Genomic DNA, 23,904 nt, shown 5'->3' with positions numbered 1-23,904 from the left:
TGTGGAATCGCCATCTTATTACAGAAGTGCCGTTGGTCAGAAAGCACGCTGTTGGCATGCAGTGATGTTTTATCTGGTTTTGGTAACGAATCGCTTGTGAGACACCACTTACCGTCCCTGTGTGTGGGGATGCTGAGGCCGGGGCAGGGGTTGAGGGGTGGGTGTGGTTCTTGCTTCATAGCTTCCAGTGAGAGAGGAGGGAAAAGGTGGATCGTGGAGTCTCTTATTAATGCCGCCAAGGTAGATTTGGGGGTTGAAATGGCAATTCTGTTGATTGACTGGCAGTTCTGTTGATTGATGAAAAATATGTCCGTCTTAGTGGTGATGATGACCTATAGCTGTGCTGTGACCTTGTGTGGGCATGTGGTCGTTAGTCTTCAGTCCTGCTATTTCCTGTTGCTAACATGATGTCACACCCTGCATGTTGTAATGAAATGGTGGCAGCTTCGATGGGGTATCGTTAGTTTTGGAGAGTTCAGAAATTCATGGTTGCGATTATAGTGCTCTGACTTCTGCTGTTGTCGCTTTCCTTTAGGTAACTCTTCCTGCAGGATGCTTTAAGAGAAGACGATCTCAGCCGTTAAGAATGGAGAACAGTGTGTCAGCTTCCAGCATGCAGGACCCTTCATCCTCACCCTTGGAAAAACATCAGAGCTCAGCTGATCGTAATGGAGATCTTGATTCAGGTGTGGTTTTGTTTCCTAAACGAGTTTGGCCCTTTGACGTCTTGACCGGTATCTTCCTGAGAATGTTTAGAAAACACTGGGGCAGTGTTCTGAGGCTTTACATACTGCTTGTTCTGAGATCTGCAGGGATATTTATAAGCGTATAGCAGCTTGAAAGTTACGCAAAGTTGGGTTCAAAATACCAGACTGAGCAGGCTAGGTTATAGTGAGGTGACATGCCACTTCAAAATCTCAGTGGCTCTGTGATCCAGTAGTGCCCATCCTGGGTGTATATCTGGACAAAACTATGGATAAATGCACGCCACTGTTGGTGCAACACTATTTACAGTAGTGAAGATTTGGAAGTAGCCTAAGTGTCCATCGACAGATGAATAGATTAAGAAGATGTGGTACCTAGATGCAACGGACTCTTAGTCGGCCACAAAAAGAATGAAATACTGCCATTTGCAGCAACATGTATGAATCTAGAGATTGACTATCATACTAAGTGAAGTCAGTCAGAGAAAGACAAATATCACTTACATGTGGAATTAAAAAATAGTGCAAATGAACTTACTTACAAAACAAAGGCACTCAAAGACATAGAAAATGAGCTTAAGTTTACCAATGAGGAAAGAGGGAGGAGGGATAAATTAGGAGGCTGGGATTAACATATGCATACTACTGTATATAAAATAGATAAGCAACAACATCCTGTTGTATATAGCACAGGGTACTCTACTCAATATTCTGTAGTAAACCATGATGGAAAAGAATCTGATAAAGTATATATGTGTGTGTGGGGTGTGTGTGTGTGTATGTATGTGTAACGGGGTCACTTTGCTCTACACCTGAAATGGACACAACATTGCAAATCAACTGTACTCCAATAGAAAATAAAACCTCAGTAGTTTAACACAGTAAGTGCTTATAAATTGGCCATATCGTCTGAGCAGGGCCAGTGGGTGCTCTGTCCGATGAGTCCTCCCACCCTCTCTTTAGGGCTGTCATCTCTCCATGGTGCTCCGAGGTCTGTCCTCACAGGGGGTGAGCTGGGCTGGAGTGGCTTGAATCAGCGCTTAAATACTCCAGCGCAGAGGAGACCTTTGCTCCCAATCTCTTGACTAGAACTAGTCTCGGCTTTTGGCCGCTGCAAGGGAGGCGACCAAGTAGAATTGTCTCCCATGTGCCCAGAGAGGGCCAGGGTGATCCGCCCAGTTGTGGGATGCCCCTTCCCAAGACCCTTTCTTTCCTTCTTTATTTTTTTGGCTCTACCTTGAGACTTGAAGGTTCCCCGATCAGGGGTTGAACCTGGAGTGTGGCAGTAAAAGTACCAAGTCCTAAAGAGCATAATGTGAAAGACATTTAGGTCCTCTGAATTTGTGCTAAAATATTTCTCCTTTTAAGAAATCCCAAACAAAGCAATGGACATCTCTGATTGAATTTTATATTTAACCAGTGAATTTATACATGCGTCTTTTTTCTAACTACTGGCATAATAGTTTATTTTAAAAAGATAACTTTTTAAAGAAAGATAATTTTTTAAAAATAAAGGTTTGTGATATTTATATAACATCAGCTTGTATAAGGACAGCTCAGCTCTGAATCATAAACATTTGCTCTGGAGAATTAATTAAAAAAATGACCATTAACTTCTGGGAGATTTGACCTCCATCTGGAAAGTTACAAGGTGGGTCTTTGCATTTTAATGAGACCATGAGTCTAATGTGGTTGCTCCTGAGTGTTTGTGTAGTTGGGGGCCCCCCACCCTCACTCCCAGTTGCTGCACTTCCCTGCTTGATGATCCACTTTTTGCTATGAGAACTTCAGCTTCACATGGAGGACTCTGCCTCATAAACAGCTTTTTTATTTTTCATTTTGCCTCATTTTAAGGAAGGCTCAAATAGTAGTTGGGGCCCATGACGCTCGAGTCCCCTCGATGAAATTGTTGTTCAGTCGCTAAGTTGTGTCTGACTCTTTGTGGCCCCATAGACTGCAGCATGCCAGGCTTCTCTGTCTTCACTCTTTCCTGGAGTTTGCTCAGATTCATGTCTGTTGAGTCAGTGGAGTAGGTGATGTTATCCAACCATCTCATCCTCTGCTGTCCCTTCTTTTTTTGCCTTCAGTTTTTCCCAGCATCAGGGTCTTTGCTAATGAGTCACCTCTTTACATCAGGTGGCCGAAGTATTGGAGCTTCAGCTTCAGCAACAGTCCTTCCAAAGAATATTCAGGGTTGCCATGTAAAATTCCTCCTCCTCCCAGGGGCCCTGAGGCCACCCCCAGGATAAACCCAGTGGATGCACTGAGGCCTCCCCAGCGGACAGCCTGGGTAGCTCTAGTATGGGCCTCAGAGAAGGAAGTTGGGTCGGGATTGGATTCCTGGAACTCTCCATTTCGTCAGTTGTAGTGATGAAAGCAGGCAAAACGGTGTGCTGACGTAGATCCTTTGACATTCTTTTTTCAGACCAGTTCAATGTAATTTGCTGGTGAAGCCTGCAGATAGAGTGGCATTGCACATTTAGATGGGGCAAGCCACTGAGGGAAAGAATTATGCTGGAAGTGTGGGCTTGATGTGTATATTTTTTGTATTAAGGGTATACCAGCGTGAATAGTTGGATGCAACTTAGCGACTGAATGACAACAACCAGAGTTCCATGGGCTCTACTATTTGGGAAGGAAAGGAATCAGCATTCTTCGTAGAAAATTCCAGATCTCTTACTCTTCCTGCTGGGGACTGGCTCAGAGTGACTCAGTAATATTCCCCCTCCTCCCCTTTTAAAGTCTCTTTGAACAGTTGTTGCCTCCCTAGCTAGGAGAATCGGGTGTTTTTCTTTTTTATTTTTTTTTTTATGGACAGTCTCTCTGGCCTTCTCGGGGTCTGGAAAGCTGAGACAGCCTTGAGGACCTTGTGTTTTGTCCTCCCCCCAACCCAGGTGTGGTCCGGCTGCCGTGAACTCAGACCTAGGATGGTGTTGGCGAGTCCTTGCTGAGTTTCATCCATACCTTGTGTCTCTTCAGTGTACTTACAGCGGTTGTTGTTCAGTGGCTAAGTTGTGTCTGACTCTCTGTGACCCCAGGGACTGCAGCACGTCAGGCTTCCCTGTCCTTCACCATCTCCTGGAGTTTTGCTCAAACTCATGCCCATTGAGTCGGTGAGGCCATCCAACCATCTCATCCTCTGTCACCCCTTTTTTCTTTTGCCTTCAATCTTTCCCAGCATCAGGGTCTTTTCTAGTTAGTTGGCTCATTGCAACAGTAGAACTGATTTCTAAACCTTGTGATCCTAGGAACTGTCAGCAGTTAGAATGATAAAGGTTGAATGTCTTCTGCCTTTCTCTTTCCACTTAAATATCTAGCACACAAAAAGGTGCCCTGTAAGATTTCGTTTACTCTAAACCTGCTGGTTTTCTGTTCCTTGACTGGGTACTGGAAGTAGGTTTAATATTTCACTTGCAAAGGACTTCATTGGCAGCCTGCTAGTTAAGACTCCATGAAGGGGGCACAGGTTCAATTCCTGGTTGGGCAACTAAGATTCCTTCATGGCCCCCCCGCAAAAAATTTTTTTTTCTTTGCAAAGTTAGTCTTATTTCAGATGGTAATATTCTACAACCCAAGATCTGATCCCTTAAAAAAAGATGGGTGAGTCCTGTGTTGATTCCATTTTTCACTGTAAAGTTGTCTGCACGCCCACTTTTTCAGTAAAGTGTTCAGTATTCTTTTTCTAGTTAATAAGAATGATTCTGGTCACATATCCAGCATTCTGTATTCTAGAAATGGATCATCACTAATAAACATTCCTTTCTTTTAAATTGTGAAACTTCCATAGTAGCTCGTCATAGTCTGTTTGCATTACATCATGGGAAATGCCTCCCACCCGTTTTTGTGCAGAGAAGAGAGATTGTTGAGAGTTTCCTTGATAAAACATGGATGGGTTTAAGAGGTTTATGAATCAGCTGTAAATATTTGCTGTGGGTTTATGAGACCTCCACTCATAAACATTGTGTGTTTATCTGTTGCTCTTTGAAATGTCTTTAGAGAATCAGCTCCTCAGGGCATAGGTGGCTGAAGAAGTGTCACTGCTACAGTTTCCAAGAGGCCGTCTTGTGGGTAATCTTCGATTTTGTGCATGATTTTATTGTTAAAACAACATTGTTGTTCAGTCAGTAAGTTGTGTTCAACTCTTTGTGATCCCATGAAGACCCAGAAGACCTTCTAAGACAGCATACTTAAGAGTTAACAGCACTGAAGTCTGGCTCTTCGGTGCTTTTTAAAGTATTTATTTAAAGATTTTTTTGGGGGGATGCGGACCATTTTTAAAGTCTTTATTGAATTTGTTATCATACTGCTTCTGTTTTATGCTTTGATTTTTTTGGCCCGGAGGCATGTGGGATCTTAGCTTCCCGACCAGGGACCCAACCCGCACCCTCTGCATTGGAAGGGCGGATTCTTAACCCCTGGACCTCCAGGGGAGACCCTCAGAGATATGTTTAGATGATAGAGAGCACCTGTGCTTTCCCGAGCACCGATCTCACTGGTCAGTAGGGGCCCAATAATACCTTGTCTTTTCTTGATTGATAGGTGTGAATGCATGGGTGAGCACCAGAGCTGTTGTGGCCTATTTTAGTGGGAGAGGAGAGTGGAAATGTACCTTGTAATGAATTCCCATTGGGCAGAAGCAGCCTTTTTGGTGACAGTTGAGATGAGAATCTTATGGAGGATCAGGAGTTCTGGGGAGTGGGTTCAGAGTTGAGCTTGAGATTTAAGCCATGGGTTTGGTCTCACCACCGCTTCCAGGGACTGGAACTGTCAGGTCTCCTCTGGTCCTGACGCGGGTTCCTTAGGGTCAGGCCCGGGCAGCACCAGAACTGTCTGTACATTAATCCCAACCTCCTAATTTGTGCCACCTTCCCCTTCTGTGTCCACACGCCCATTCTCCGTGTCTCTGTCCCTGCCCTGCAGTTAAGTTTATCAGTACCATTTTCCTAGATTCCACATATATGCCTTAATAGACCATATTTGTTTTTCTCTTTCTGACTTATTTCACTCTATGACAGATTCTAGGTCCATCTGCATCTCTACAGATAAGCCCGTTTCTCCCCTTTTATGGTTGAGTAATATTCGATTGGATCACATCTTCATCCATGGGTCTATTGATGAGCCATTTGAGTGGCTCAGTGGTGAAGAGCCCGACTGCCAATGCAGGAGCTTCAGGAGACTATTTGATCCCTGGGTAGGGAAGATCTCTGGAGGAGGAGACGGCAACCCTCTCCAGGATTCTTGCTGGGAAATCCCATGGACAAAGGAGCCTGGTGGGCTGCAGTCCACGGGGTCGCAAAGAGCCAGACATGACTGAGCATACATAGACACACTCCTCGGTTGCTTCTATGTCTCTCTCCAGTCCTCTGTTTCTGAAACCAGCAAATAGAAACTTTGAAAAAGAATTCAGCAGTGCCTTTCTGCATGTTGAATTTGTTCCTCTCTTGCACCAAAGAGTTTCTGATTTTCATGGAAGGCCAGTGCCTTTCTATTCTTCACGTTAGTATTAATTTTCTGGTTTTTTTTTTTTGAGTTGGTTTTTGTTTTGGGTGTTTCTTTTAAACTTTAAAAAATTTTAATTTTTTTTTTTTTTTTTTTTGGTCTTTCCAAAGAAGAAGGCTCCAGTTTGGAGGAGAGCGGCTTTAACTGGGGGGAATACTTGGAAGAGACGGGAGCCAGTGCGGCCCCACATACGTCCTTCAAACATGTAAGTGATGGTGACGTCCCTTCTTCTGGTTTGCGTTTGGGGTGTTGGGGATGCCAAACGCGTTTTGCGAAAGGGAATGAAAAGGAAAGATAGATTTGGCCAAGATTTATCCCCTGGAGAAAGGAATGGCTACCCACTCTGGTATTCTTGCTTGGAGAATTCCATGGACGGAGGAGTCCATGGGTTTGCAAAGAATAGAACACACCTGAGCGACTAAGTTTCTTAGACATACGGCCGAGATGAGGAAGTGAGTGGGGGAGGTGAGCCTTGCTCTGGTCCTGCCCAGGGCAGGTGCTCACAGGTTTCAGCCTTGTTTTGCGCCTCAAAAAGCCAGAGCAGAAGGCTGTGTTCCCTTCCATCTAGGGGACAGAGACAGGTAAGGTTGATGTGAGCAAATAAAAGCAAACTAGGCAAGCAGGTGTTATGAGTCATGTCTTCTTAGGAGGCGTAATGACTGTGTATTTTAATTTTGTGTTGATATTTTTACTTTGAAAGGACACCTGAAAAGCCATCTGGCCATTTGTGGACAGATAAGCCAAATTATAGGAAAGGCCAGAAGTATTCAGGAAACATTAGGATCAAACCAGAAAATCACCCTCATCAATACTTTTTCTTTTTGAACAGTGCAAATAGTATGCCAAGCAGAGGGCAAGTCCTAGGAAATAAAAAAAATTAAGTTTTTATCCAGTATTTGCTTAGATAGGAGATTTTGGTGATACATCATTAGCAAGGAAAAAAGTAACTTTCTAGGACCCAAGTTCCTGGGTTTTACTCTTTGCTTTATTGGAAATGAAAATTTAATAGTGAGAGACATCTCCCCCCCCCCCCCCCCCCCCCCACCGCCTTCCCATACTGGGCTTCCAAGGCAGAGATTTAGCCATCATAAACAAATCGGGGGACTGTCTCTATCTGGTCCTCCCTCTGGCTCTTTTGTTGAATTAGGAAAACACTTTCTTTATTTTAATGCAACATTTTATTCTTTTTGGAGGTGGCGTGTTCTTTTGAAAAGGCGTTTAAGACCTTATTAAACTTGCATGACCTCGTTAAACGTGGATTGCATTCCTGATTCCTTTTTAACACTGACACTTAGATTGTTATAATTACTGGTTTATTATGAACGGGATTGTGGCCATTTTGTGAAACCAGCACTTTCAATATTAAACATAACAAATATTAAAACATAACAAAATATTAAAATACAAAATTTTAAAACATAACAAATATTAAGACATAACAAATATTAAAACATAACAAAACTAAAACTCGCCTGGCATACCAAGTGGTTTCTGTTTTGCAAAAGCTGTTGTAACATGAGCCTTTTATGGTGCCAGGAGGACGTGGTAGATTTCTCCAGGCACTTTAGGAATGAGGTAGGACTTCCCTGGAAGCTCAGTGGTAAAGAAACTGCCTGCCAGTGCAGAAGATGCGGGTTCTATCCCTGGGTTGGGAAGATCCCCTGGAGAAGGAAATGGCAACCCGTTCCAGGATTCTTGCTGAGGAATCCCTTGGACAGAGGAGCCTGGTGGGCTCCAGTCCATGGGATCACCAAGAGTCAGACATGACTTAGCAACTAAATAACAATTGATCGACAACTTTTTCCTTCCTTTCTGTACCGGGAAGTCACCAGTATCTCTCTGCATGAAGTCAGTGCTGTTCCCTTTCACCCAGTCTGTTCCTCTCCCTCCCTTTCAGTCATGGTATAGTGTCCTGTACTGCAGAGGACCCATGGGTGAACAGTTTATGATCCCATCATCTCTTTGTGCAGCAGATATTCAGGGACATCGGATGTGCTAGCTCTAGAATATTGTAGCTTCCAAGGCTGAAAAGCTTTCTTCTGTGGGAAGGGCTGGCAAATAGTCATAGACGCGCGTGTGTGTGCTGACTTGCTTCAGTTGTGTTCAACTTGGTGCGACCTAATGGACTGCAGCCTGCCAGGCCCTTCTGTCCATGGGATTCTCCAGGCAAGAATACGGGAGTGGGCTGCCATCTAGAGGATCTTCCTGACCCAGGGATTGAACCCTTTGTCTCTTAAGTCTCCTGCATTGGCAGGTGGGTTCTTTACCACTAGCATCACCTGGAAAGCCCATTCATAGATGATAACCCTTAATTTAAAAAAAAAAGAAAATCCATTTTCTGGGGCTGCACTGTTCCCATAGTAGCCACATGCCATCTAGCACTTGGAAAGTGTGTCGTCCAAGTTGAGATTGAAAGTGAGCAGGACCTTCCTGGGGACAGACACCCATGTCCCTACCTCCAAAGCTTTAGCCTCCTAAGGTCTTCTCTGAGTTTCAAAGAGCAGATTTAATCAGAGAAGTAAGAAAAATGCAGGAACAAGGGATAGCTGTCAAGCAAGACAAAATAATAATTGTTCAGTTGCCAAGTCATGTCTGACTCTTGCGACCTCATGGACTGGAGCCTGCCAGACTCCTCTGTCCATGGGATTTCCATCTAGGAATCCTGGAGTGGGTAGCCATTTCCTCCTCCAGAGGATCTTCCCAACCCAAGGATCCAACCCGTGTTGTCTGCATCTGCAAGTAGATTCTTTACCACTGAGCCACCAGGGGAACCCCAAATATTAATGGTTTAGCCATAAAACAAAGTTAGGGACCCTTAATTCCTCCTTATGGGCTACAGATAATATCCTGAGCATGATCCTGGAGTAGTTTTGTGGATACCAAAACCCCCACCAGCTAGAAGAGGTTAACTGCATGGCAATCAGCAGCATGTAGACCCCAGACACGAAGGAATCAGAAAGTTGACGATTGAGTTTTTCAACACATAACCCTGTTACCTCACCACCAACCAGTCAGAGAATTGTGCACTAGCAGATTTCACACCTTGTGACCCACACCCCTAACGTTGCCTTTAAAAACCCAGGGAGTTTGGGTCTCTTGAGCATGAGCTGCCCATTCTCCTTGCTTGGCCCTGTAGTAAATGCTGTACTTTCCTTCACCACAGCCCAGTCTGTCGATCGACTTTACTGCACTTCTTATTAACAGACCCAAGTTCTGTTTAGTAACAGGATGTACCGTTAAGTGTAGAATGCACACCAGATTTCAGAGGCTCCTTGGAAAATTAGAATGTAAACTTTCTCATTACTATTTTTTATGTTGATTACATCTTGAAACGATGCTACTTGGGATCCTTTGGGTTGAATAAAATACATTATTGAAGTTAATTTCATCTGTTTTATCTGTTTTTCAAGTGGCTACTAGGAAATTTAATGACCCACCAGTGGCTCACATTATATTTCTCTTAGACTGTGATGATCTCAGGAAACAAATATTAAAAGTGTTACATTCTTAATTGTTCTTGTTCTGGATGTTATGTGTCTAGTGTGTGATGGATTTCTTGTGTTTTGGGTTCTTTAAGGTTGAGATCAGCATTCAGAGCAACTTCCAGCCGGGGATGAAGCTGGAGGTGGCCAACAAGAAGAACCCGGACACGTACTGGGTGGCCACGGTCATCACCACCTGCGGGCAGCTGCTGCTGCTGCGTTACTGTGGTTACGGGGAGGACCGCCGGGCTGACTTCTGGTGTGACGTGGTGATCGCAGACCTGCACCCAGTGGGGTGGTGCACGCAGAACAACAAGACCCTCATGCCCCCGGACGGTGAGCGTGGGCTGGCCCAGCTCTCGGGCATCACTTGTGATGCTCAGAGAGGAACCTTGTAGCAATTTGATAACTGTGATTTCCTAGGAAGGTCCACCATTTTCACAATCTCTTCTTGAGTGGCCTCAGCCTGAGGGTGCTAGAGTAAGGGGGAACTGGGTGCATTTTCAAGAGTTGGAGCTGAACCTGATGGCTGAACCCACCATGGCATTTTACAGCGTTTGAGCTTAATCAATCCTTATGTGGGTCTTTGGTGGTAGGAAAAGGAAGGCTGAAGTGATGCTGGCAGTAGAGGTCTTGTTCTCTATTTCCTGCTGATGGGTTATCTTGCCTTGTTTCTGGGTAAATCCTGCCTTTTTGCTGTCCTTGCTTATCTCAAGACTTACTCTTAAATTTTGACACTTTTAAAACACTCGGAGAAGATGTAAGTGGGTTTCTTCACTTTATAATACATCCTCTAGTGGGTCATTTTAGAGAGAAGTTCCAGGGTACAGAATTTTAATACTCTTAAGAGCTGATGGGTTCATTTAGTTAAAAAAAAAAAAATCCATGCTGTAGCTGTAGAAAAGAGGGCAGAGTTGATGAATCAATTCTTCTTTCTCACTTGGGTGAAAAATGTGGCAGCTGCCCTAGTTTCAGAAACACCATCAAATTTGTATCCTCTTGACTTTGTGCTCTTAGGCAAGACCCAGACACACTTAAAATGACAAATTGCAAGTGAAAAATGGGGAAACCCCGTGAGAAAGAGACACCATTAATGTGACTGAAAGATCTGAAGTCTGTTCAGACCATCCCAAGTGATGCTAATTGGAGAATTTCTTTATTGCTCGTTTTAGAGAACTTTTAACAAAATTGAGTAGGTGATCGATACACGGCTTGGAAATCTTACGTACAGAGAACAAAGTCAGGAAGTTGCAGGTTCACGGGGCAAGAGGTTTTATTGATTGCAGTAGTGCAGGATAACCATTGCTTTGTAGCCAGAGATTGCAGCTCATTCCAGAGGGAATCGTGGAATGTGCTTTTGTACAAGGATTCTTGGTGGTGTGGTTTTCTGTCTTGCAGAGCTCGTCACACGGTATATCCCACAGCTGTACCTGGTCGATCTTTGTCATGGTTAAACTTGAAAGGCGTCCCAGACTATTTAACACGAGTGCAAGTGCTCCATGACACCTCATGTATTTGTTTGAGATCCTGTGTGGTGATAGAGAGATTTTCCTACTGATCCCAGGAATCACGGGCTGGAAGAAAGCAGGAACATGGCAGGTGGAGCCAGAGATGGGGGTTCTTGTCTGCCATTTCCTGTAGGGACCTGGGTGAGACCTCTCCATCTTCTCATCTTTGAAATGAGAGGTGATAGTGTATAATCTCTAAAGAGCTTCGCAGCATGACCTGCCTTGGTTTATGATCCTCGGGAAGGAGAGGAAGAGACCACCAGTTTTCCTATTGGGTGCACAAAGAGTGGAGTCTGCTTTGGGATTAGAATTGGTGGAATTCCAGCCCGGGAGTCTGTGCAAAGCACAAAAGTCAGGTTTCTTTGTGACTTTGGGGCCAGTGATGTTTCTGTGGATCAGGAGGCAAACTCGGTGGGGAAATCATGATGAGCGTTTGAGTCCTTTGTTGCCTGTCATGGATAGAGTTTCACTCGACACAGAATTGTAGACTGCTTCCTCTTTGGAACCCTGAGATCTGGGAGCACTCAGTTTCTGAGAGACTAGTCAGAACTTGGATGTCAGTTTCAACATACCGTTCGATCAAGCAAGAGGACGGGAGTTTTGGGTGATTTTATTAAAGGGGAAGGGAGAGGACTGCCTTCTCTGATCACATGTCGGGTGCAGGGCCCCAGTCTTTCAGGTCATTTTGGGATTCTTCAAGTAGCTTTCTGTCTTCTAAAGTCACTGCCCTGATAAAGGATCATTTTTAAAGTTTTAGATGATCTTTTACCGAGCATGTGGCATCTTTTGCAGTCCTGTATGTTCCTGCCTTGCTCTTTTTTGTTTGTTTGTTTTAAGTGTATTTATTTATTTAATTTGGCTGCCTTGGGTCTTAGTTGTGGCATGCGACATCTTTGTTGAGTCATATGGGCACTTCATCAAGGTGCATAGCCACTCTAGTTGAGACGTGTGGGCTTAGTAGGTGGAAATCTTGCCTACAGAGAACCAAGTACATCCCACAACCATACCTGGTTGATCATGCAGGCTTAGTTGCTCCATGGCATTTGGGATCTTAGTTCCCTGACTAGGGATTGAGCCAGAGTCCCCTGCACTGCAAGGCAGATTCTGGAGCACTGGTCTGCCGGGGAAGTCCCTGCCTTGTCCTTTTAAGTGAAATTAATCTTTGAATCAGTGCAGGCCGTCATCACTCTGTTGCTGTCAGGAGGAAGGAAACAGCATGGCAGCAGCTCCATGGCATTTGTTAAGAGAGTTCCTTTAATAAAGACACGTTCAGAGAGACTTGGATTTAGTGACCCACTGGCCATTCCAAGAGCAGTGTTCCTGCTCCAGAGCTAATCGCCACTTATCTTTCATATTAAAAGTATTAAAGAGCACAGTACATTAAAGCCTTACTAAGTGCAGTGGAGGATGATAGCTCTTAATACCGGAGCAAAATGTAAAGCATTTCAGCTTGCTGAATCAATACAGCTCGATTTATTCATAAGCACGTTCACGCTTGCAAAGGGCAGCTGCCAAATAATTATTGTTTATGATGATAATGTAAGGAAATCATTTAGCCCAATGACTGTTTCACTGTTATTTGTTCAGAAGTAGCAACATTGCCTCTTAACGTCTGGGCTTGGGGAGCTTTGGCATCCCGGCAGGTACCCACAGAATCCCGGAAAGGAGTGCTCCTGTGAGAGTGCAAGTAAACACGTGCGAGAATGCCCATCCAAATGACGCCTGCCCTCCCAGCCCCTGGCTTACACATTGAGAGGTGTTATATTTATGTGCGCTTTCTACTGTTGCAAGGAAAGTATTGGAATCCTGGTGCCTTAGGGTTCATGCCACTAATTTTTATTTTCCCCATTATTAAAATTTCCATAATTTGAATTGCAAACTCTGCAGTCTTGCCAGAATGACTCTCTTTGCCATTCGAGGTTGAATCAAAATGACTGGAGTTAGTTAATAGGTAACTTATTTGAATACAGGGATGTTTATTCATGAAGTGTTGGGAGAAAGTGTGACTGTGCCCTTCTGTTAGGTTGTGGGACTGGATCCTGCCTGGTTGTGAAGCTGGTGCTGGACTATTTGGGGGAATTATTGTTTTTGCTATAGTTGATTGTGAAATAAGAGATGTGACCATTGGTACACAAGACCCTAACGTGAGCGGGTGACAGAACTTACCAGTCTGTAACCCTTCTTTAACTGTGGACTCAAACAAGAGTTTGTTTGTGTTACATGAGACAATCAGCATTTAAAATTTCTAGTTTTTTAAAAAAATTTAATGACATTTTAGTAATATTAGCAAAACCTAAACAATCACATTGTTTTCATTGGCTGTCTAATATTGTAACTGGAATTTGATTTGTACACTAATAAGAAAATTAAATATATATACTATAAACTCAAAGAGAAAAGGTAAATCTAAGTGGACTCTTGGAGTTGACTAAATGTTAGATGGTTTAATGTGAAAATTTCAAGAAAATTATTATTAGGAAAAGTGGTGGATTTGGCTTTTTGAGATTTTTAAGAAGAGGATAGAAAACTTCTGTCCAGACTGTTTTCCATTTTGTCATTTTTGGAGGCAAATAAACGAAGAGATCTGTTCTGGAGCTTCCTTGCCAAATGGTAATCGTGAGATTATGTAAAGTTATGTAAATTGTATCAGATGCTATTTGGGTTTTCCTGCACCATGGGAAAATTGTAAGCACAGAGCGGGACTATGAGATTTTCCTTTTTGGTGTTAGTCATAAATGTGTTTATTTTCTTTTGCTTCCTAACCCTGTAGCATATGTACTTTAAATCAGGCCAGTGTTTAATTCTGTGTGGAAGTGAGGGTGAGGTAGGCCTGTGGGTTTCCTTGCCCTGTTGTCTGGTCCCTCTTCTGCATGGTTAATGCTGTCAGAGTCCCAGGCCCACCCGTCAGCTCTCTTCCTTGGTCCCTGCTGCCCATCCAGGGATCTTGACCTCTGGTGGCTCCCCGCTGGGCTGTGCTCCCTTGTGGGGGCTCTCAGCTCTCACTGGGCCCTGTTCCTGCTGTGGGCAGACCCTTGACTGCCGTGACCCTAACATAGGGCCTGTAAGGGAAGCCTCCACTCACCTTCAAACAGGGTCGTCCCCCTTGGCACAGCCCTGGGACTGCTGTTCTCCCCAGCCCTGACACTGACTAGTGAACCTCCCTGCTCTCTGACCCTGAGCCAGGAGCCCTCAGTGTCCTCTGTCCAGGAGCCCTCAGTGTCCTCTGTCCAGGGGCCCTCAGTGTAATCTGTCCAGGAGCTCTCAGTGTAATCTCTCCAGGAGCCCTCAGTGTCCTCTGTCCGGGAGCCCTCAGTGTCCTCTGTCCGGGAGCCCTCAGTGTCCTCTGTCCAAGGGCTCTCAGCGTCCTCTATCCAGGAGCCCTTAGTGTCCTCTGTCCAGGAGCCCTCAGTGTAATCTGTCCAGGGGCTCTCACTGTAATCTGTCCAGGGGCCCTCAGTGTCCTCTGTCCGGGAGCCCTCAGTGTAATCTGTCCAGGGGCCCTCAGTGTCCTCTGTCCAGGAGCCCTCAGTGTCCTCTGTCTGGGAGCCCTCAGTGTAATCTGTCCAGGGGCCCTCAGTGTCATCTGTCCAGGGGCCCTCAGTGTCATCTGTCCAGGGGCCCTCAGTGTCTTCTGTCCGGGAGCCCTCAGTGTAATCTGTCCAGGGGCCCTCAGTGTCCTCTGTCCGGGGCCCTCAGTGTAACCTGTCCAGGGGCCCTCAGTGTCCTCTGTCCAGGAGCTCTCAGTGTAATGTGTCCAGGGGCCCTCAGTGTAATCTGTCCAGGGGCCCTCCGTGTAATCTGTCCAGGGGCCCTCAATGTCCTCTGTCCGGGAGCCCTCAGTGTCCTCTGTCCGGGAGCCCTCAGTATCCTCTGTCTGGGAGCTCTCAGTGTAATCTGTCCAGGAGCCCTCAGTGTAATCTGTCCAGGAGCCCTCAGTGTAATCTGTCCAGGAGCTCTCTGTGTAATCTGTCCAGGGGCCCTCAGTGTCCTCTGTCCAGGAGCCTCAGTGTAATCTGTCCAGGGGCCCTCAGTATCCTCTGTCCAGGGGCCCTCAGTGTAATCTGTCCAGGGGCCCTCAGTGTAATCTGTCCAGGAGCCCTCAGTGTCCTCTGTCCGGTGTCGTCTGTCTAGGACACCTCAGCGCCATCTTTCTGGTCTCCATCATGCTTCTACCTCCTTCTAGCCTTTTGGAGAGGTGCGCTTCAATTTCTCTTCTTCCTCTGAGGTCCTGAACAAGCCTCTTGACCTCACACTGCTTCTTATGAAGTCTGTCATCATGGCTCCACATTCCTGGGCCTTGCTGCCCTTCCAGGGTTGTGCCCTCCTTCCATGACCGTGCCTCTGTTCCAGGGTCATGCCTCCAGTTTGCATCCTTCTGTTTGGTCCCTGGGACAGTATGCCTTGTTTGACTCCACCTCTCAACGAGTGACTGATGTATGCATGGATTGTGTCCTGAGCCTAGAACCTTGTGAAAGCTGGGCAAATACAGCTTGTATGCAAAATCCTGGGGGCTTAGGCAGTGGGATTTCAAAGTAAGAGTTTGGTGTTGTGTTGATCAGGGTTTTCCAGAGAATCAGATCGAATAGAAGTGAAGTGTGCACACACGCACATACACACACCCCGCCCAACCCACCCAGACTTATTTTAACACATTGGCTTCACACTGCTATGGAGGTTTGGCAAGCCCACAGTCTGATGAGGGAGGCCAGCAGGCTGCAGACCCAGGGCAGGGTTGCCATTGTAGTCCCGTGGCCGTTTGCTGGGGAGACAGGAAGACCTGGGGTTGCTGAGGAAGTCCAGAGCTTCCTGCTGGAGATTCCCTCTTTCCGGGAGAGGTTAACCCTTCACACAGATTCTTCTCTGAAGACACAACAGTTTAAAATTTTTATTTTTGCACATTAGTTTTCTGATGAAAATACTATAATTGTATAGATTTCACATAAATGAAAGAAAGTAGAAGTCACACAGTCGTGTCCAGCTCTTTGCAACCCCATGGACTATACGGTCCATGGAATTCTCCAGCCTGGAGAGCCAGAATACTGGAGTGGGTAGCCTTTCCCTTCTCCAGGGGATCTTCCCAACCCAGGTCTCCTGCATTGCAGGCAGATTCTTTACCAGATGAGCCACAGGGAAGCCCTCACATAAGTATATTTGTATGATTTAATCTCAGATGATTTCTGTGAATAGTAGACAAATTATGTGTCTGGAGCTTTCTCTCTTATTTTTTTTAACTAGACATGATTTTGCTGAACTGAAGGCAGAAACAAATTTTATGGACTCTCTTTCTCTCTCTCTCTGTCTCTCTCTCTCTCTCTATATATATATACACACACACACACAGATACATGCACACATATACACACACATAAAAAACAGTTTACTGATTTATTTTATTACTCATCCAAACATTGCTAGCCCATCAGCACAACACCCAGACAAGTGATTATAATTAAATTTAGTAATCTTTGGCATTTTGCCAGCCTGCAGTCATATATAAACCACAGATTTTTACATCCTTTTTGATTTTGTCCACTGAAGATGTATTTGTCAGTGTAGGCAGATAGAACGTAATTCACAGTCAGTTTGCTTTGATTAATAAGTTAAAAATATTTCCATGGGGAAATGGTCCATGTCTGTGGACCTGAACGTGCGCTCTTGCCCTGGGCCCCAGACCTGTTAGCAGCAGACTTGGCCTCTGGTTTCCAGTGGTGTCTCCCAGATCCTTTGTGCACCGGCACCTTTCCAAGTGTTGCTCTGCATGAGTCGACTTGGGGAATCAGGTTCCATCTGCTGGAGTGTCACCATCGGTGTTCCTCCCTGCCTCCCCCACCTCAGCCATCCTTTATCCACTTTGGAAAAGGATGGGTCCCTAGGGTGCATCGCTTTGTGACACTAAACACAGACTCTCTGTTTTCAGTGATTCCTCCTTTTCTCAAGGCCTCACCCTGACCCTCCACCCTTAACAGTAGCATATAACAATTTCCTTTTTATGCTTAATCATCAGATATTTGTAATGTTATAAATTGTATTTTGCTCAGGACTAAGAACAATTGCAGTGGCCTAAGCCAAAAGGAAATTCTTTTTCTGTGGTCAGAGAAATCTTTACAAGTTTAATTATGTTTTACAGTTATTGTCACATATGAATTTTTGTGGTTGTTGCAGAGAAGTAGAGACGGAGGAACCATGAAAGACTTTGCAGGGGGCGGGTCTTCCTTGGTGGTCCGGTGGCTGAGACTCCATGCTCCCAGTGCAGGGGGCCCCAGATCGATCCTTGGTCAGGAAACCAGACCTCACATGCCACAACTAAGAGCTCAAATGCCACAGCTAAAATTCTGCACGCTGCAACTAAGACCTGACACAGACTTTGGGGAGGTGGCTCAGACGGTAAACAATCTGCCTGCAATGCCAGAGGCCTGGGTTCAATCCCTGGGTTAGGAAGATCCCCTGGAGGAGGGCATGGTAACCCACTCCAGTGTTCTTGCCTGGAGAATCCCATGGACAGAGGAGCCTGGCGGGCTACAGCCCATGGGGTCACAAAGAGTTGGACATGACTGAGCAACTAAGCACATGTTAGGGTAAGAGTCTGGGGATCTGTGACTTCAAGGAGAGAAAGGAACGCTACACAAATTGACCAGTAAGGAGCTTACTTATGTCTGTTTGAAAATGTATGATGGGAGAGATCAGATTATTCCATTGAATATATTTTATGGGAGCGATAGAGCAGTTTTATTCAAAATGTCATGTCAGTAGTACGTAGGAAATGACATTCTTTGCAACTGTTGAAACCAGTGAAAAATTTTAGAATGCCAAATTGGGAACGCTTGAAGCGGAGCCATCAGATCTTCAAAAGTAGAACCTCGGAGGTTCTGAGTAGTTGTGCCTGGGGCCTTGTGGTTCTCTGAATGTTTTGAACTCCCCTCACCCTCCCACCTCCGCCCCCTTGTATCCATCCTGGGATGGATGAGATAAGATGGGATGAGATCCGACGGCCCTCGAACCACCTCCGACCCCTCTCTCTCCCTGACTCTCCTGTGCTCTCCCATCTTGTCCACTCATGACAGTTTTTCTCATAATTTAGGTGATTAGAAGACCTCAGGGCTTCAAAAGTGCTTTTATGGGTTTATATGTAAGTCATTGAATTTCTTTGGTCGTGGTAAAGGACAAGTCTCGAAGCTCTTCCCTGATGGGGAAAGGACCTGGCAGAGGAAGGCCTTGGGTTGATGGGCAAGAACTTTGGTCTTGCCAGCAGCCACTTTGGTCCACAGAGGATGCTACTGTCCTAGAATGAAACGATTTTTATATCCATCTATGAAAGGTTATTTATTGAGGTTCTACTATATGCCTGATCTTTTTCTTTTTTGGTTTGAATATACAGTACAGTTAATATTAAGCATTTTGTATGAAGCATGTTTGTAAAGCAGTCAGCTTTTTGGCAGATGGCATGGACTCATCATGATGAACTTAGTTTTGGAAAGGATGTTTCATGCAGAGCTGATGTAATGATTTGTCAGTCCTTTCTGCTTTGGCCTTTCATTCCTGAGGCGCTCACTCGTCTGGCTCAGAGGTATCAGAAGGCAATTTGAAATTCAGGTCTCTGGAAACACGGGTTATCATCCCCCTCCTTGTTTGGGTGGGCGCTTTTCTGAAAGCCACTTCTTTTCCAGTTTTAAAATGTGTCTTTTTTTGTTATAAGCGTGTAATGAATTGCTTACTATTCATATCTGTTTGGTTGCCCTGATTCTTGTTGCTCTCTGGTTCTTCCTTGCTGCACAGGCTCCCTCTGGTTTTGGAGAGTGGGGGTCACTCCCCAGTTGTGGTGTGAGGGGCTCTCGTTGAGGTGGCTTCTCTTGTTGTGGACCACACGCTCTCGGGCTCTAGAGCACAGGCTCAGTAGTTGTGATGCATGGGCTTAGTTGCCCCTCAGCAGGTAGAATCTTCCGAATCAGGGATTGGACCTGTGTTCCCTGCATTGGCAGGTGGATTCTTACCCACCGGACCACCAGGGAACTTCTGCGCTAGGCATTTTTAAAGGGTGGCTAGCCTGCAGTGGAAATTGACGAGAGCTGGACATCGATCTGCTTGGTAATGGGACTGTGACCCTTGACTTCTGGGATGATCTACTGATGGCTAAATGGAGGGGTTCCTCTGGACGGGATTCTGCTGGTGTTTCAGTAAAATAAGTTGCTGTTTCTGTGGCTGACTTCTGTGCAGTAAGAATGCTCCTTAGGCCTGAATGGAGGCGTGGAGACTGTGTATTGGCCTGGTGAGTGGCTCAGCTATGCCACTTGCTGAAAGTAGGACCCTTGGAAAAAGGTCACTTAACGTCTTGGCATCACACTCCCCGTATCTTTAAAATGGCTAATGAATACCTGAACTTGGTGATGGTGTCAGCAGCAGCTTGCATGGCAGATGCAAAACCTCTCTGTAACTGTGAAGTCAGAAGGGCACTTAGCATCACGTTTTTTTTTTTTCTTCTATTTTAAATGAAAGAAGCCCTGATGGTCCACCCTAAATAGGCAGGGACAGGGAGCTATCGGAGGGAGGATATGTCTGTATCCAACATGAAGAATCTGGAGAAACAGCTCCAAAGGTGCAGATGCCCCTCACTTAGCTGGAAGCCCCCTGCCCACCCGTGCTCAGACCCAGGACACTGAGAAGGAATGGCCTTTCCCTCCCTGTGATCTCGGAGAATGTTGGTCATAGTTCTTTTCAGACCATTATCTTTGCCTGTGTTGTAGTTGTTTATGGGTCTGTGATGGCACCCACTTGATGACAAAAGTAAGAGTTTGTGAACATTGTGTAACTCAGAAATGCATCTCTTGGATCCTGATATTACCGCCTAACTAAGTGTGTGAACTTGGGCTGGGTACCTCCTTTCTAAACTTTGTGAGCTTCAGCGTGCTCATTTGGAACTTGGGCATCATGATAGCTGTCTTACAGGATCGTGTCATGTATCAAAGGGGCTTTGTATGACCGCGTCAGAGCCATGATGAGAATGTGGGAGGAGGTGGAAAAATGCTGGTTTTTCCTTCCTTCATCCTTCTAGTTAAGGATGGTATCTTCTCTTTTAAAATTATTTATTTATTGTCGTAAGGCAGTTTATTGTTTTCGAGCAGTTTTAGGTTCACAGCCAGAGGAAAAGAAGGTAGAGAGATTTCCCATCTCCTGTCTGACCACCTCCACCGTATCCCCACCATCAACATCCCCACCAGATGGTACTTTTGTTACAACTGATGAACCTGCACTGACACGTCATCGCCACCCAGAGCCCGCAGTTGACATTAGGGGTCACTCTTGCTATTGTAGGACTTCCCTGGTGGCTCAGATGGTAAAGAATCCACCTATAATGCAGGAGAACCAGGTTCAGTCCCTGGGTTGGGAAGATAGCTTGGAGAAGAGAATGGCAACCCAGTCCAGTATTCTTGCCTGGAGAATCCCATGGACAGAGGAGCCTGGTGGGCTACAGTCCATGGGCTTACAGAGACTCGGACATGTCTGAGTGACCAACACTTCTTCAACACTTCTTGGCGCTGTGGGTTTGGACAAAAGTATAATGATGTGTGTCCTCTATGACGGTGTTGTCCAGAGCAGTTCCGTGGCCCTAAAAATCTTCTGTGCTTCACCTTTGCATCCCTCCCCACCCCAGCCTTCGGCAGACACTGATGTGTCTCCTGTCTCCATAGCTTTGCATTTTCCGTGTTGTCATGGAGTGGAATCACACAGCCTCTTGTTTTTAGGCCTCACACAGACTTAAAGCTCTGTCCTTGCTATGTGGGTAAAGAGCAAAGCCTCTGAGCTTCCACCACGACGACAGCAGGGGCTGATTGTAGGAGCAGACACACGTTGTTTTTTGAAGAGACTTTAAATACAGGCACGCTCACGCACTCCAGTCACACTGCTTGGTCTTGACGACTTTGTGTGTCAGTTTTCTGGTGGTGAGAGGCGGGGAGGAGAGCTGTGAGTCACATAACCTCGTATCACGGATAAGTGACCGACAGCCCATCTGCATGGGAGGAGAGAGAAACATGGGGAAACGTGGATGCCAACCCAAGGGCAGTGTCATGCCGTGGACTGTTGAGCAAATAGCCCGGTCGTAGGTCTGGAGGATCTGGGGTTATTGCACAGTGCCTTGCATGCATGTTCAGTCATGGCTGACTCTTTGCGACCCCATGGACTGTAGCCCACCAGGCTCCTCTGTCCATGGAATTTTGCAGTAAAGAATACTGGAGTGGGTTCCCATTTCCTATTCCAGGGGATCTTCCCGGCCCAGGGGTCGAACCCTCGTCTCCTGTGCCTCCTGTATTGGCAGGCAGATTCTTTACCGCTGCACCACCTGGGAAGCCCATTACACAGCGAGCTGTCAGCTCGCAGAATAATTGATCTTTGTGAGGCTCACTCCTCAAAGAGGCTTTACATTTATTTCATATATGTTAAGTAGGGGGCCACCGCAAAGGCCAAGCTGAGAGGGGTATGGTGAGGAGAAACAGATCGTAAATAGTTACTGCTCTTTGACAGACAAGTGCTCCATGAGTTGGATATATTATTATTACTTCCACAGACCTCTTCTTCCAAACCCAGGTTTAGAGTAGGGTTGTCATTCTGGCTCCTTAAAAGTGGTGAATCCCTAAGCAACACAGCCTGGGGGCATTGTCCTGCCAGATGCTATTGATTTTTGTGTTTTATGCCTCACACAGACCTAAATCACGTGCTATTGATTTTTGTGTTTCGAGATGTCCTGAGTTGTGTTGGTCAACCCGAGGGATGGGCATGGAACCTGGACTGGGGAGACCTGCTGGGCTGAGAATCAGGCTAACCTGGAGCACGGCTGCCTTAACCAGAGTTAAGGCAAAGATGTGACCATTCAGCTCTCGGATGAGATCGATTTTCTAAGATGACACAGGCAGATTCTCTCTGGTGGATGGTACATCCATATGAGAGGTCCAGGTGACATACTCCAAGCCTGAGAACAAAGCCTGACCCTGATCCATGGGTTGGGCTCCTTGGAAGAAAGATCTAGAACCTATAGCAGTGTTAGGCACTGGATTGGGAAGCTTACCAGATAGGGTCAGGGCATGACCTGACCTCATAAATGGGATAGCAGAGGGGGGGAAGAAGGAGCTAAAATGGGGCCCTACAGTACTTCCTGGGGCCCTGAACAGATTCCTAAGATAAAGCGAGCTTGGCAGGGCCACGTGTATGCACCCTGGGAGTGAAAAATGGATAGGGAGATTCATAAATACCATAGGTTCCTGAGACCTCAGAGTCAGAGGGAACACTCTGATCTGAGAGGTGGAGAATGGGGGAGTGAGCCCCCCAGACAAGGATCTTGAGTGTCTTGTCATTATTTCTTATCAACTGACAGAGCTATTAAGCATATCTGGTTAATACAAATGAAAAAAAATAACATATTTATACAGCGGTGACAAACACCCTCCAAAAGCCCATCGTGGATTGTACAAACAAGTTATAGCCATTAAAATAATCTGTAATTATTTTTTCGACTAGACAGTGTGTCAACTCATTAGCATCCATTCAGCTTATTTCTCAGAAAATTATGTGTTGTGTGTCTTTTGAGTCTGTCATAAAGCAAAATAATCACACCAACTTCCCTCATCACCTTCAATCATAAGCAAAACAAAACTGTTTGAAAGTCTCCAAAGAAAATAACAGTTATTTAAAACTTACTTTCGGGTTCAAATGTTTTCTTGCCCTGTAAAGGTCATGGGATGATGTATATGCCTTGTCTGTTACGTGGAGCAATAGTTAATCACAGCTTTGTTTTGTGAAATCTGTAAAGCAACCCTGTCTTCAGATTCTTTGTTTGTACATCCAATGTGTAATTTTTTATCGCATCAAAATTAATTTTCCGTCCCTAATGTACATGGAGCTTTAGAGCTGTAAGTTCTCCTGATGGTTCTTTCAGTAAAGTGTATGTATTTATGTGTCTTTTCTTGGGTGGATTTCTTCGAAGCATTTCTGCAGGCAGGATGTTCACATAAATAACCAAGCAGCAAATAAATGTCAATTAAAAATTTTATTAACGTAACTGGCAGGAGTCCTTTAGCAAATATTTAAGTACACTATATTTAGATTAAATTTAATTCAGGGGGAGATGCTTGCCTGCTTAACTTCCCAAAGTAGCTCATCTTTCTCCTATAGCAGAAGAATATTTTATTTTACATTTCAGAAGTAAAGGTCTAAACTGCATACATCTGAACTGTTTTATTGTTGTTGTTTAGTTGCTAAGTCGTGTCGGATTCTTTGTGACCCCATGGACTGTAACCTGCCAGGCTCCTCTGTCCATGGGATTCTCCAGGCAGGAATACTGGAGTGGGTTGCCATTTCCTTCTCCAGGGGATCTTCCCCACCGAGGGATCAAACTGCATTGGCAGGTGCATTCTTCGCTGCTGCACCACGGGGGAAGCCCCCATATATCTGAATATTGCATGTTAAAGTGTTACGAGGATTTTAAAGTGGTTTTTAGAAGCAAAGAAATTTGGGCATTTTCAAGTTACCAACTCACCTTCATGGTTACCTTTCTTCTTTCTTCCTGGACCCTCTATTTTTTGTTTTCAAAATTTCTCTTTCCTGAGGGTTTTTTGTTTGTTTGCTTCCAGCTCATCTGAGGGCCTTGGTCACATGGTTTATGTATTAGGGTACAACCTCGGCTGCTGTGATGTCAAGACTCTGAAATACCGAGCCTCACATAGA

At 45.3% G+C, this 23,904-nt stretch overlaps 1 protein-coding gene across 3 annotated transcripts in view; it reads left to right on the top strand.

Moving 5' to 3' along the window:
- Nucleotides 1-23,904, top strand: part of SFMBT2 (Scm like with four mbt domains 2) — a 174,301-nt gene that overhangs the window by 15,232 nt on the left and 135,165 nt on the right. For all 3 annotated transcript variants that reach the window (XM_061126033.1, XM_061126032.1, XM_061126034.1), the window contains exons 2-4: nucleotides 536-686; nucleotides 6,314-6,408; nucleotides 9,781-10,021. In XM_061126033.1, the coding sequence (XP_060982016.1) occupies nucleotides 587-686; nucleotides 6,314-6,408; nucleotides 9,781-10,021 (436 nt within the window). In that variant the 5' untranslated portion in view covers nucleotides 536-586. The remainder of the gene's footprint in view (nucleotides 1-535; nucleotides 687-6,313; nucleotides 6,409-9,780; nucleotides 10,022-23,904) is intronic.

This window comes from Dama dama, chromosome 23 (genome assembly GCF_033118175.1).
Source record: "Dama dama isolate Ldn47 chromosome 23, ASM3311817v1, whole genome shotgun sequence".
In the NCBI taxonomy this organism is placed as follows: Eukaryota; Metazoa; Chordata; class Mammalia; order Artiodactyla; family Cervidae; genus Dama; species Dama dama.
Note: the sequence above shows the minus strand (reverse complement) of the source record. Positions and strands in the feature narration are given on the sequence as shown.